General features: G+C 46.9%; 1 protein-coding gene across 1 annotated transcript; it reads left to right on the forward strand.

The window, feature by feature from the left end:
- The first annotated feature begins 2,344 nt into the window (after positions 1-2,344).
- On the forward strand, positions 2,345-5,619 carry LOC120031681 (fibrinogen alpha-1 chain-like). Its single transcript, XM_038977472.1, has 5 exons — positions 2,345-2,770; positions 2,941-3,041; positions 3,311-3,412; positions 3,734-3,952; positions 4,251-5,619. Exons 1-5 carry the CDS (start codon positions 2,456-2,458, stop codon positions 5,248-5,250), a joined length of 1,737 nt encoding a protein of 578 aa, XP_038833400.1. The 5' UTR covers positions 2,345-2,455; the 3' UTR covers positions 5,251-5,619.
- The last annotated feature ends 6,237 nt before the right edge of the window (positions 5,620-11,856 follow it).

Consider the following 11,856-nt stretch of genomic DNA (forward strand, 5'->3'; position numbering starts at 1 on the left):
AACAGCAGCGGTTCTATCACGGTCATTGTCGTTACGATCCTGATCCTAGGGTTGTATCACGGTCATTGTCGTTACGATCCTGATCCTAGGGTTGTATCACGGTCATTGTCGTTACGATCCTGATCCTAGGGTTGTATCACGGTCATTGTCGTTACGATCCTGATCCTAGGGTTGTATAGTGTTCTAATACGGTCATTGTCGTTACGATCCTGATCCTAGGGCTGTATAGGGTTTTATTAGGTACTTCCAGGGCAGACGGTCCAACAGACCAACAACAAATACAGACGGAACGTCTCCGTTACCTTATATGTTACACAATAACATGTTTTATATCAGAGGTTTATGGAAGCAGCACAAGGTGTTCCTCGGTCCTGTGACTGGACACCTTCAGACCTGTTTGTCCATCATAAAGAGGACAAGGATCAGCTGTTCTCTCAGAACATACCATTCATTCAATCCCCAGTCCACTTTGGATTTGATCTGATCGGGATCTGAACTTGAAGAATGAGAGAAGTGATTGACAACCTTGTGTTCCAGGTACGACTGGAGTCTTTTATCAATCAATTCGATGGGAAGTCTATGTGTGTCTGAGATTTTAGATATCGTTTTCAGTGTATTATGTAATAGTACTGTGGGTAATGTTGCCCAGTGAGGGTCGGTGTGGGGGTCTCTTCCTGCTTCAGTAGGTTGAACTAGCTGGATAGTACTGTGGGTAATGTTGCCCAGTGAGGGTCGGTGTGGGGGTCTCTTCCTGCTTCAGTAGGTTGAACTAGCTGGATAGTACTGTGGGTAATGTTGCCCAGTGAGGGTCGGTGTGGGGGTCTCTTCCTGCTTCAGTAGGTTGAACTAGCTGGATAGTACTGTGGGTAATGTTGCCCAGTGAGGGTCGGTGTGGGGGTCTCTTCCTGCTTCAATAGGTTGAACTAGCTGGATAGTACTGTGGGTAATGTTGCCCAATGAGGGTCGGTGTGGGGGTCTCTTCCTGCTTCAGTAGGTTGAACTAGCTGGATAGTACTGTGGGTAATGTTGCCCAGTGAGGGTCGGTGTGGGGGTCTCTTCCTGCTTCAGTAGGTTGAACTAGCTGGATAGTACTGTGGGTAATGTTGCCCAATGAGGGTCGGTGTGGGGGTCTCTTCCTGCTTCAGTAGGTTGAACTAGCTGGATAGTACTGTGGGTAATGTTGCCCAGTGAGGGTCGGTGTGGGGGTCTCTTCCTGCTTCAGTAGGTTGAACTAGCTGGATAGTACTGTGGGTAATGTTGCCCAATGAGGGTCGGTGTGGGGGTCTCTTCCTGCTTCAGTAGGTTGAACTAGCTGGATAGTACTGTGGGTAATGTTGCCCAGTGAGGGTCGGTGTGGGGGTCTCTTCCTGCTTCAGTAGGTTGAACTAGCTGGATAGTACTGTGGGTAATGTTGCCCAGTGAGGGTCGGTGTGGGGGTCTCTTCCTGCTTCAGTAGGTTGAACTAGCTGGATAGTACTGTGGGTAATGTTGCCCAGTGAGGGTCGGTGTGGGGGTCTCTTCCTGCTTCAGTAGGTTGAACTAGCTGGATAGTACTGTGGGTAATGTTGCCCAGTGAGGGTCGGTGTGGGGGTCTCTTCCTGCTTCAGTAGGTTGAACTAGCTGGATAGTACTGTGGGTAATGTTGCCCAGTGAGGGTCGGTGTGGGGGTCTCTTCCTGCTTCAGTAGGTTGAACTAGCTGGATAGTACTGTGGGTAATGTTGCCCAGTGAGGGTCGGTGTGGGGGTCTCTTCCTGCTTCAGTAGGTTGAACTAGCTGGATAGTACTGTGGGTAATGTTGCCCAATGAGGGTCGGTGTGGGGGTCTCTTCCTGCTTCAGTAGGTTGAACTAGCTGGATAGTACTGTGGGTAATGTTGCCCAGTGAGGGTCGGTGTGGGGGTCTCTTCCTGCTTCAGTAGGTTGAACTAGCTGGATAGTACTGTGGGTAATGTTGCCCAGTGAGGGTCGGTGTGGGGGTCTCTTCCTGCTTCAGTAGGTTGAACTAGCTGGATAGTACTGTGGGTAGAAATCTACAGATCTAAAGATGTTTAACTCCTCTTGAAAACATACTGTAAATGCCAGATCAGATGGTGTAAGAGAGAGAGAGATCAGCGCTACTTCTGCTTTCACTCTGCGGCACGGTAAAATAAACTGGACCAACCTGTAAAAGTCACAGGGTAAACAGATGTAGGATCTTAATTTGAGGCAGCTCCTGCAGAAACAGGAAATGTGAATTATTATGTGGATTATAATGAATGGACAGTTTTGTAGGGTTGATACATTTTTCGTTAGGGCAAATCAAGTCTGAAATTTCAAAGTGGAAATTACAAACTTTAGAAGCCTTTTTAAAACTCGAATAACAATACAAGTTTGCATTTCCTGCTGTGGAAGACAATGCTCAGCAACAAAAGAGTGATCAAATTAAAATCCTACATCTGTAGAGTTGGAGTGAGTCAATGATTGCACTTCCTGTATTTCTGTCCTGTAAAACTTCCATCTTTGCCTCAGACCGTACATTCTCACTTCTCATCCACAGTTTAGTTAAGTGTGGCTCAGTCTCTCCTTACCTCTTCAGTCTCTCACCTCTCCTCCTCAGTCTCTCTCCTTACCTCCTCAGTCTCTCTCCTTACCTCCTCAGTCTCTCTCCTTACCTCCTCAGTCTCTCTCCTCTCCTCCCCATGGAGCAGTTTATCAGTGTCTGGGTTCGGGATCCTCGGATTCAGAAGAATGACTTCTGGCATGCCCACATGGACTATGAAATCTGTATACATGTAAGTATGATGTCCTGAGACAATGGGGGAAAATGAAGGGGATGTGGCTGACGTGCAAACCAATATTTAATTTCCAAATTGGTTAAATTTAGGTTAAGGCTATGGTTAAGGTAAGGGTCCTGTTCATACGGATGATGGAATATCAGTGTTAAACTGCTGTCTCTCCTCAGACCAACAGTGTCTGCTTCACTAAGAAGATCTCCTGTGTGAGGAGAAGGTACCGGGAGTTCGTCTGGCTCCGGCAGAAACTACAGGCAAACTCCCTACTCATGTGGGTATTCATAGGAGGATGGCATACTCTATATGTATAGCATATTCACCTAAGATAGCTGGGGACACATTTAACAAATGTACATAATGAAAATACTTCCACATGTCTTGTGTCTCTAACTAGTAGTTGTTAAAAAAAAGGTGCCAATTATTTTATATTCTTTAAGAATCAATGACTATATATAATTAATTAAACAGTCCAAAAAATGGATGTACCCATCCCAGATTGCCCCTTTAAGTGTGTTTTGATTTGATTGTCTTCGTTTCCAGGGTCCAGCTACCTGACCTACCACCTAAGAACCCTTTCTTTAGCCTGAACAACGCCCAGCAGATCACAGAGAGGATGAAGGGCCTCCAGAAGTTCCTTCAACTGTGAGTGTCCTCCTAACAAACATTACAAAAAATAACAAGAAAAAGAGTTCTCAAAAAATACTAGAAAAACAACAGGTTATACTCAAGGGTTAAAGGCCTACTAAACGTTTCTTCCACATATCCATATGCCTCCTCGTTGCTGCACTAGGTTGTGCTTCCTCTGTCTTTCTGGCGGTAGTGAACAATAGACGCTGTAGTAGGTTCTATTTGACTAATGTTAAACAAATCAACATACCCATGAATATCCATTTGTATTTATGGGTCTGTTGGTATAGTACCAGAGTTCCATTTTCTAATATGCCCATTGGTATTTCATGCTAGGACCCTGGAGAGTAATCTGCTTCTGTCAGACAGCTGTCTGCACCTCTTCCTGCAGTCGGAGCTGGGGGTGTCCCAGATAGAGGCCTGCGCCTCAGGGAGAACCCATTACTCTGTGTCCCAGGCCGTGCTGCGCTGCGGCTGCAAACTGCAACGCTTCCACTCCCAGGAGGACCTGTTAGAGACCAGCCGCAAGGAGTCCTGTGACTCCGACTCTGTTAGGTAGGTAGGCCTCACAAGCACGCACACACACACACACACACACACACACACACACACACACACACACACACACACACACACACACACACACACACACACACACACACACACACACACACACACACAAACATTAGACACACACACACACACAAACATTAGACACACACACACACACACGCACAATGTATGTAAAAGTCCAAACTAACAGAAAGGGCGACATTATATGATTACAGTTGAATTGGAATTCTCTGTCCAGGGCAGTTGAATTTAAATGTACAGTATGTGTCTCTTTTTTCAGTGGGTTTGTAGAGCCGGAGCCCAGCAGTAAAGATGGAACTGCTTCCTCACACCCAGAGACCCTAGCTCTGTCTCTACCTGACAGGACCAGACCTAACCCCAACCAGGAAGAGACCCTAGCTCTGTCTCTACCTGACAGGACCAGACCTAACCACAACCAGGAAGAGACCCTAGCGCTGTCTCTGCCTGATAGGACCAGACCTAACCCCAACCAGGAAGAGACCCTAGCTCTGTCTCTGCCTGATAGAACCAGACCTAACCCCAACCAGGAAGAGACCCTAGCTCTGTCTCTGCCTGATAGAACCAGACCTAACCACAACCAGGAAGAGACCCTAGCTATGTCTCTGCCTGATAGAACCAGACCTAACCCCAACCAGGAAGAGACCCTAGCTCTGTCTCTGCCTGATAGGACCAGACCTAACCCCAACCAGGAAGAGACCCTAGCTCTGTCTCTACCTGATAGAACCAGACCTAACCCCAACCAGGAAGAGACCCTAGCGCTGTCTCTACCTGATAGGACCAGACCTAACCCCAACCAGGAAGAGACCCTAGCTCTGTCTCTGCCTGATAGGACCAGACCTAACCCCAACCAGGAAGAGACCCTAGCTATGTCTCTGCCTGATAAGACTAGACCTAACCCCAACCAGGAAGAGACCCTAGCTCTGTCTCTGCCTGATAAGACTAGACCTAACCCCAACCAGGAAGAGACCCTAGCTCTGTCTCTACCTGATAGGACCAGACCTAACCACAACCAGGAAGAGACCCTAGCTCTGTCTCTGCCTGATAGGACCAGACCTAACCCCAACCAGGAAGAGACACAAGTGCTGTCTCTGCCTGATAAGACTAGACCTAACCACGACCAGGAAGAAGACACTCTCAGCATGTCTGTCTCTCCATGGGAACATCACCGCCAACCAGGACATGGTAACTTACAATATACTGCATCCCAAATGTCACCCGAAAGTGCTCTGGTCCAAAGTAGTGCACTATGTAGGGAATAGGGTGCTATTTGGGACACTGTGTTTGCTCTCATTTCATCTTCAAATAAAGCTTCCACACAGCTTTTAAAATAAGGCTTCCACACAGCTTTTAAAATAAGGCTTCCACACAGCTTTTAAAATAAGGCTTCCACACAGCTTTTTGTCATCCATTTCTCCAAACTACTGTCACCATAACTACCTCGTCTTTCTGCCATCAAAACTGTTTTTTTACTTCTATTTTTTTCGAGAGAAGATGATGAGGGAATATATGTGTTTATGTATGTGTAGTTTTGTGAATATTTGTAAAGTCCAAAAATCTGAAATATGTAAATATTAGGATACCTTCATACATACACTGTAAATAAAGTCAGTTCTAATGTTGTTTTTTAATACAGTTCCTGATTGTGGTTACAAAGGAAGGGAATGTTATCGGTTTTAAAACACTTATCCTGTTAATGTCAAGTGATTGAAACTACATTTTGGGTTTGATCAAACAGTTGGCCTACATCTGCCCAGTAGAGGGCAGTATTGTTGTATTCAACCATCCGCATCACTACATTAATTGGTCACGTTCTACCACTTTATATGTCAAAATAATACTGGAAATGACATAGAACAATGAATCGCCGTGACAACAGGCAAAATAATTATTAATATCTTGGTACTTAAGACCTACTGGCCTTAACCACCAGTAGTAGGAACCATTTTAGGACATTGTATAGGACACTTTGAGGCTTCTATAATAGGGTCTCTGAGGAGACAGCTTCTACCTATAGGACAGCTCTACTGTCAGGAGAGGACCGGGGTCTCTCCCACAGGATCCCCCATGGACCCACTCCTGTCTGACAGGCGTCAGAGGTTAGGGAGGTAGCCCGTCCCTGGGACCCACTCCTGTCTGACAGGGGTCAGAGGTTAGGGAGGTAGCCCATCCCTGGACCCACTCCTGTCTGACAGGGGTCAGAGGTTAGGGAGGTAGCCCGTCCCTAGGACCCACTCCTGTCTGACAGGGGTCAGAGGTTAGGGAGGTAGCCCGTCCCTGGACCCACTCCTGTCTGAGAGGGGTCAGAGGTTAGGGAGGTAGCCCGTCCCTGGGACCCACTCCTGTCTGACAGGGGTCAGAGGTTAGGGAGGTAGCCCATCCCTGGACCCACTCCTGTCTGACAGGGGTCAGAGGTTAGGGAGGTAGCCTGTCCCTAGGACCCACTCCTGTCTGACAGGGGTCAGAGGTTAGGGAGGTAGCCCGTCCCTGGACCCACTCCTGTCTGAGAGGGGTCAGAGGTTAGGGAGGTAGCCCATCCCTGGACCCACTCTTGTCTGACAGGGGTCAGAGGTTAGGGAGGTAGCCCGTCCCTGGGACCCACTCCTGTCTGACAGGGGTCAGAGGTTAGGGAGGTAGCCCGTCCCTAGGACCCACTCCAGTCTGACAGGGGTCAGAGGTTAGGGAGGTAGCCCGTCCCTGGGACCCACTCTTGTCTGACAGGGGTCCATCCATGTCTGAGGACGTCAGGAGATGACGTGGAAACCGGCCACTAGGGACAACAGTGAGCGCTGTTACCTACAAGTAGGCTTGGGCTTTGCTAGAGCGTTGTGGACGGGGATGGTGGATGGGTGTAAGCATCTGCCTTTCATTCCAAGTGGCAGTTGCATGTTCAAATCCACCAATAGAAAGTTGTTTTAAGCCTATCCCAAACCTTAACCATTCAGAGTTAATGCCTAAACTTAAGAATTCACAGTTAATGTCTTACCTTAAAAATTCAGAGTTAATGTCTAAAATTAACAATTCAGAGTTAATGTCTAACCTTAGGAATTCAGAGTTAATGTCTAACCTTAAGAATTCAGAGTTAATGTCTAACCTTAAGAATTCAGAGTTAATGTCTAACCTTAGGAATTCAGAGTTAATGTCTAACCTTAACCTTAAACACTTTGAATTTGACATTTAGATCAACTTCGAAATATTTATAATTCTTATTAATAATTCTGACACACACAGAGACAGAGACACACACACACACACACACACACACACACACACACACACACACACACACACACACACACACACACACTCACAGGCACCCTCCTGTCATGTGTCTACCTACCAGCTATGCAGACAGTCTCACTATGTAAGGACAATGAGTAACCTAACTCACCACTCATCTCAACCCTGTGTCTGTGTGTGTGTGTGTGTGTGTGTGTGTGTGTGTGTGTGTGTGTGTGTGTGTGTGTGTGTGTGTGTGTGTGTGTGTGTGTGTGTGTGTGTGTGTGTGTGTGTGTGTGTGTGTGTGTGTGTGTGTGTGTGTTCCCACAGAGAGTAGTACTATGCTTATGCAGAGGTAATTAACAATAAGCAGAATGATGTGTGGCTGACGTTCTGCACCGCTAATTAGATCCGCATGTCTCTCTGAGGTGGACAGGAAGCTGGACAGGAAGCTCATTAGACATTCAGAACGGGGCCAGACAATAGGCTCACGGTGGCGTGACGGACAGGTGATCCCACCTGGGGAGCTGCTCAGGTCAGTTCAGGAGACAGGATGACCGGGTAAGGAGAGGAGGGGAAAGCCCACAAACCCACATTGGGAGAGGGAGGACATTTCATCCTGAAGATAGCTTGTTAAGGCGTAGAAGACTGTGTGTGTGTGTGTGTGTGTGTGTGTGTGTGTGTGTGTGTGTGTGTGTGTGTGTGTGTGTGTGTGTGTGTGTGTGTGTGTGTGTGTGTGTGTGTGTGTGTGTGTGTGTCCTCTGTCAGTGATTGACTGTGTGCTGCATTACCCTGCAGTCACTCTAACACACACACAGGTAATGAAGCTGTCACACACACACACACACACAGGTAAGGAAGCTGTCAGTGGTGTCAGGGAGTAGAGGTTTATGACAGAACTATCCAACTGTATATTCTTACACAGCATGGCAGTAGTGTGCAGAGGACACACACACACACACACAACACACACGGGCACACACACACATACACACACTCACATACAGGTAGAGAGAGAACAGGGAGAGAAAGAGAACAGAGAGACAGAGAGGGAGAACAGAGAGAGAGAACAGAGAGAGAGAGAACCAAGGAGAGCGAGAGAACAGAGGGAGAGAGAGAGAGAGAGAACCGAGAGAGGGAGGGAGAACAGAGAGAGAGACAACATAGAGAGAGGGAGAACAGAGATAGAGAAAACAGAGAGACAGCGAGAGAGAATAGAGAACAGAGAGAGAACAGAAAGAGAGAGCAGAGAGAGAACAGAGAACAGAGAAAGAGAACAGAGAACAGAAAGAGAGAGAGAACAGAGAGAGCGAAAGAACAGAGAGAGAACAGAGAGAACAGAGAGAGAGAGAGAACAGAGAGGGAGGTGGCGGAACACTGTTTCTATGTACTAATACAGTAGGTTGTCTCATTCCATGAATACTGTTCCTGCTGTGCTTGTGTGGTTCTGTCTCAGACCTGGGCCTTACCCAGCTCTCCACAACAAACTGGAAATACAGAGAATCAACATGTCATCAGTCCAGTGTGGATTTACTGGAAGATAATATTATGTCTTGTCATGCTTCCTAGAGCCAGTTGAAATGTCTGCACTGTAATCTTGAAATAAATTCTTATAGACACGCGAGTGCTCCTGTCTTCCTTAGGGACTCCTTTAATCCACATCAAGGTCCCTACGGGCCCTGGTCAAATGTAGTACACTACATAGGGCAAAGGGTGCAATTTTGGACACACCTTTAGACTCCTCTGCGTTCCTCTGGGTTGTCCAGTGGTATTGACTCCACTCTAATAGGCTGTTTCTGTTTGTCTCTTAACCTTCAGCTGACTGAGCTGAGGAAGAGACCAGTCCACAACCATGCCTGGCTGTCAGTTCTACCCTGCTCAGTCACCCTCTACCCTGACACTGCTGACACTGTTAAACCTAGTAGTCCTCTACAGATCAATGGGTTTACAGCCCCAGCAACTCTGACTCAACTCCAACACTGATGGGGCAACGAGAGGAAGAAAGATTGGACCCGCTGTGTGAGGAGGAAACGGCAATGGATACAGTTATAGTGTAGCCGTTGTGAAATGGCTAGCTAGTTGTGGTCCAGGGTCCCTGGTTGTGAAATGGCTAGCTAGTTGTGGTCGATGGTCCCTGGTTGTGAAATGGCTAGCTAGTTGTGGTCCAGGGTCCCTGGTTGTGAAATGGCTAGCTAGTTGTGGTCGAGGGTCCCTGGTTGTGAAATGGCTAGCTAGTTGTGGTCCAGGGTCCCTGGTTGTGAAATGGCTAGCTAGTTGTGGTCCAGGGTCCCTGGTTGTGAAATGGCTAGCTAGTTGTGGTCGAGGGTCCCTGGTTGTGAAATGGCTAGCTAGTTGTGGTCGAGGGTCCCTGGTTGTGAAATGGCTAGCTAGTTGTGGTCGAGGGTCCCTGGTTGTGAAATGGCTAGCTAGTTGTTGTCGAGGGTCCCTGGTTGTGAAATGGCTAGCTAGTTGTGGTCGAGGGTCCCTGGTTGTGAAATGGCTAGCTAGTTGTGGTCCAGGGTCCCTGGTTGTGAAATGGCTAGCTAGTTGTGGTCCAGGGTCCCTGGTTGTGAAATGGCTAGCTAGTTGTGGTCGAGGGTCCCTGGTTGTGAAATGGCTAGCTAGTTGTGGTCCAGGGTCCCTGGTTGTGAAATTCCCAGTCTACGACTGCTTCCAAATGGCACCCTATTCCTTTGTATTACTTTTGACCAGGGCCCATATGGGACATACTCATACTGGACATTGACTAGTATTTCCTCATTTGTGTCATCAGAACGGAGATGCAGGCATGCAATCTGTGAGTCACAGTATAAAATCCCGATGGCAGCTAAGAGTGGGCTTTGGGGGCTACAGAGTCAACGGGACAGTTGGAAGACAATGGCAGGCAGCAGATCTGCTCCAGTGGGGGGGGGGGGAGAGTCCCCTAAGCAAGCTGGTCCTAGGGCTCTGTTCACAAACACAAACACACCCCACAGAGCCCCAGGACAACAGCACAATTAGACCCAACCAAATCATGAGAAAACAAAAAGATAATTACTTGACACATTGGAAAGAATTAACAAAAAAACAGAGCAAACTAGAATGCTATTTGGCCCTAAACAGAGAGTACACAGTGGCAGAATACCTGACCACTGTGACTGACCCAAACTTAAGGAAAGCTTTGACTATGTACAGACTCAGTGAGCATAGCCTTGCTATTGAGAAAGGCCGCCGTAGGCAGACATGGCTCTCAAGAGAAGACAGGCTATGTGCTCACTGCCCACAAAATGAGGTGGAAACTGAGCTGCACTTCCTAACCTCCTGCCCAATGTATGACCATATTAGAGACACATATTTCCCTCAGATTACACAGATCCACAAAGAATTCGAAAACAAATCCAATTTTGATAAACTCCCATATCTACTGGGTGAAATTCCACAGTGTGCCATCACAGCAGCAAGATTTGTGACCTGTTGCCACAAGAAAAGGTCAACCAGTGAAGAACAAACAGCATTGTAAATACAACCCATATTTATGCTTATTTATTTTAACTTGTGTGCTTTAACCATTCGTACATTGTTACAACACTGTATATATATAATATGACATTTGTAATGTCTTTATTGTTTTGAAACTTCTGTATGTGTAATGTTTACTGTTAATTTGTATTGTTTGTTTCACTTTTGTGTATTGTCTACCTCACTTGCTTTGGCAATGTTAACACATGTTTCCCATGCCAATAAAGCCCCTTGAATTGAATTGAATTGAATGAGAGAGAGAGAGAGAGAGAGAGAGAGAGAGAGAGAGAGAGAGAGAGAGAGAGAGAGAGAGAGAGAGAGAGAGAGAGGAGAGAGAGAGAGAGAGAGAGAGAGAGAGAGAGAGAGAGAGAGAGAGAGAGAGAGAGAGAGAGAGAGAGAGAGAGAGAGAGAGAGAGAGAGAGAGAGAGAGACCACAGTGATATGCTCCAGTGGTGTTGAATCAGACACTGTCATTTCGGTGCCATCATTGAAAAAATTGCTTCCATTTTAAATAATTTCTCACTATTTTTTTTATTTTTTTAAATCAATTTTAGAATGTTTTTTTCAAATCACTTCCTGAATTGACATCAGATCAAATTAACCCCAAACCCTGTCATGTGACCTATACAGGGAAAACTGGTATCATGCAGGAAGCGGGCATTCACCATACTTGGCCTGCGGGCATTCCCCATACTTGGGCTGTGTCATAAAGAAGTGCACTAAATACAGAATAGGGTGCCATTTTGGAAGCAGCCTCTGTGATATCTTGTTCCTTTTTGCAGGGAACAAGGGTTAGGTACAGTACATAACCTAGACCTGGGTATAATGATAAATGACTGTGAATACAATGCAGTAGTGTTGAGTATTCTGAATGAGTTCAACTGGAGCGCAGCAGCACTTGGTACAGGTCATTTAGTATGGCTGTACGTCAAACACTGATATACTGACGGACACAAATCTTCAGCTGGCAGAAAAGAAGGGGGAGATTCCACACGACGACATCACATCTGTCCTCGTCTGTCGCCTCTGCATGCGTGTGTCTGTGCGCGTGAGAATGCGTGTGTGCGTGTGTGTGTGTCGTCCCCATCTGAACACCCTCTTCCATCTGTGAAAAACACCTCCTCTTCCTCCTGCCATTTCAGGGCTGCTAG

Source organism: Salvelinus namaycush, chromosome 37 (assembly GCF_016432855.1).
Source record: "Salvelinus namaycush isolate Seneca chromosome 37, SaNama_1.0, whole genome shotgun sequence".
Classification (NCBI taxonomy): domain Eukaryota; kingdom Metazoa; phylum Chordata; class Actinopteri; order Salmoniformes; family Salmonidae; genus Salvelinus; species Salvelinus namaycush.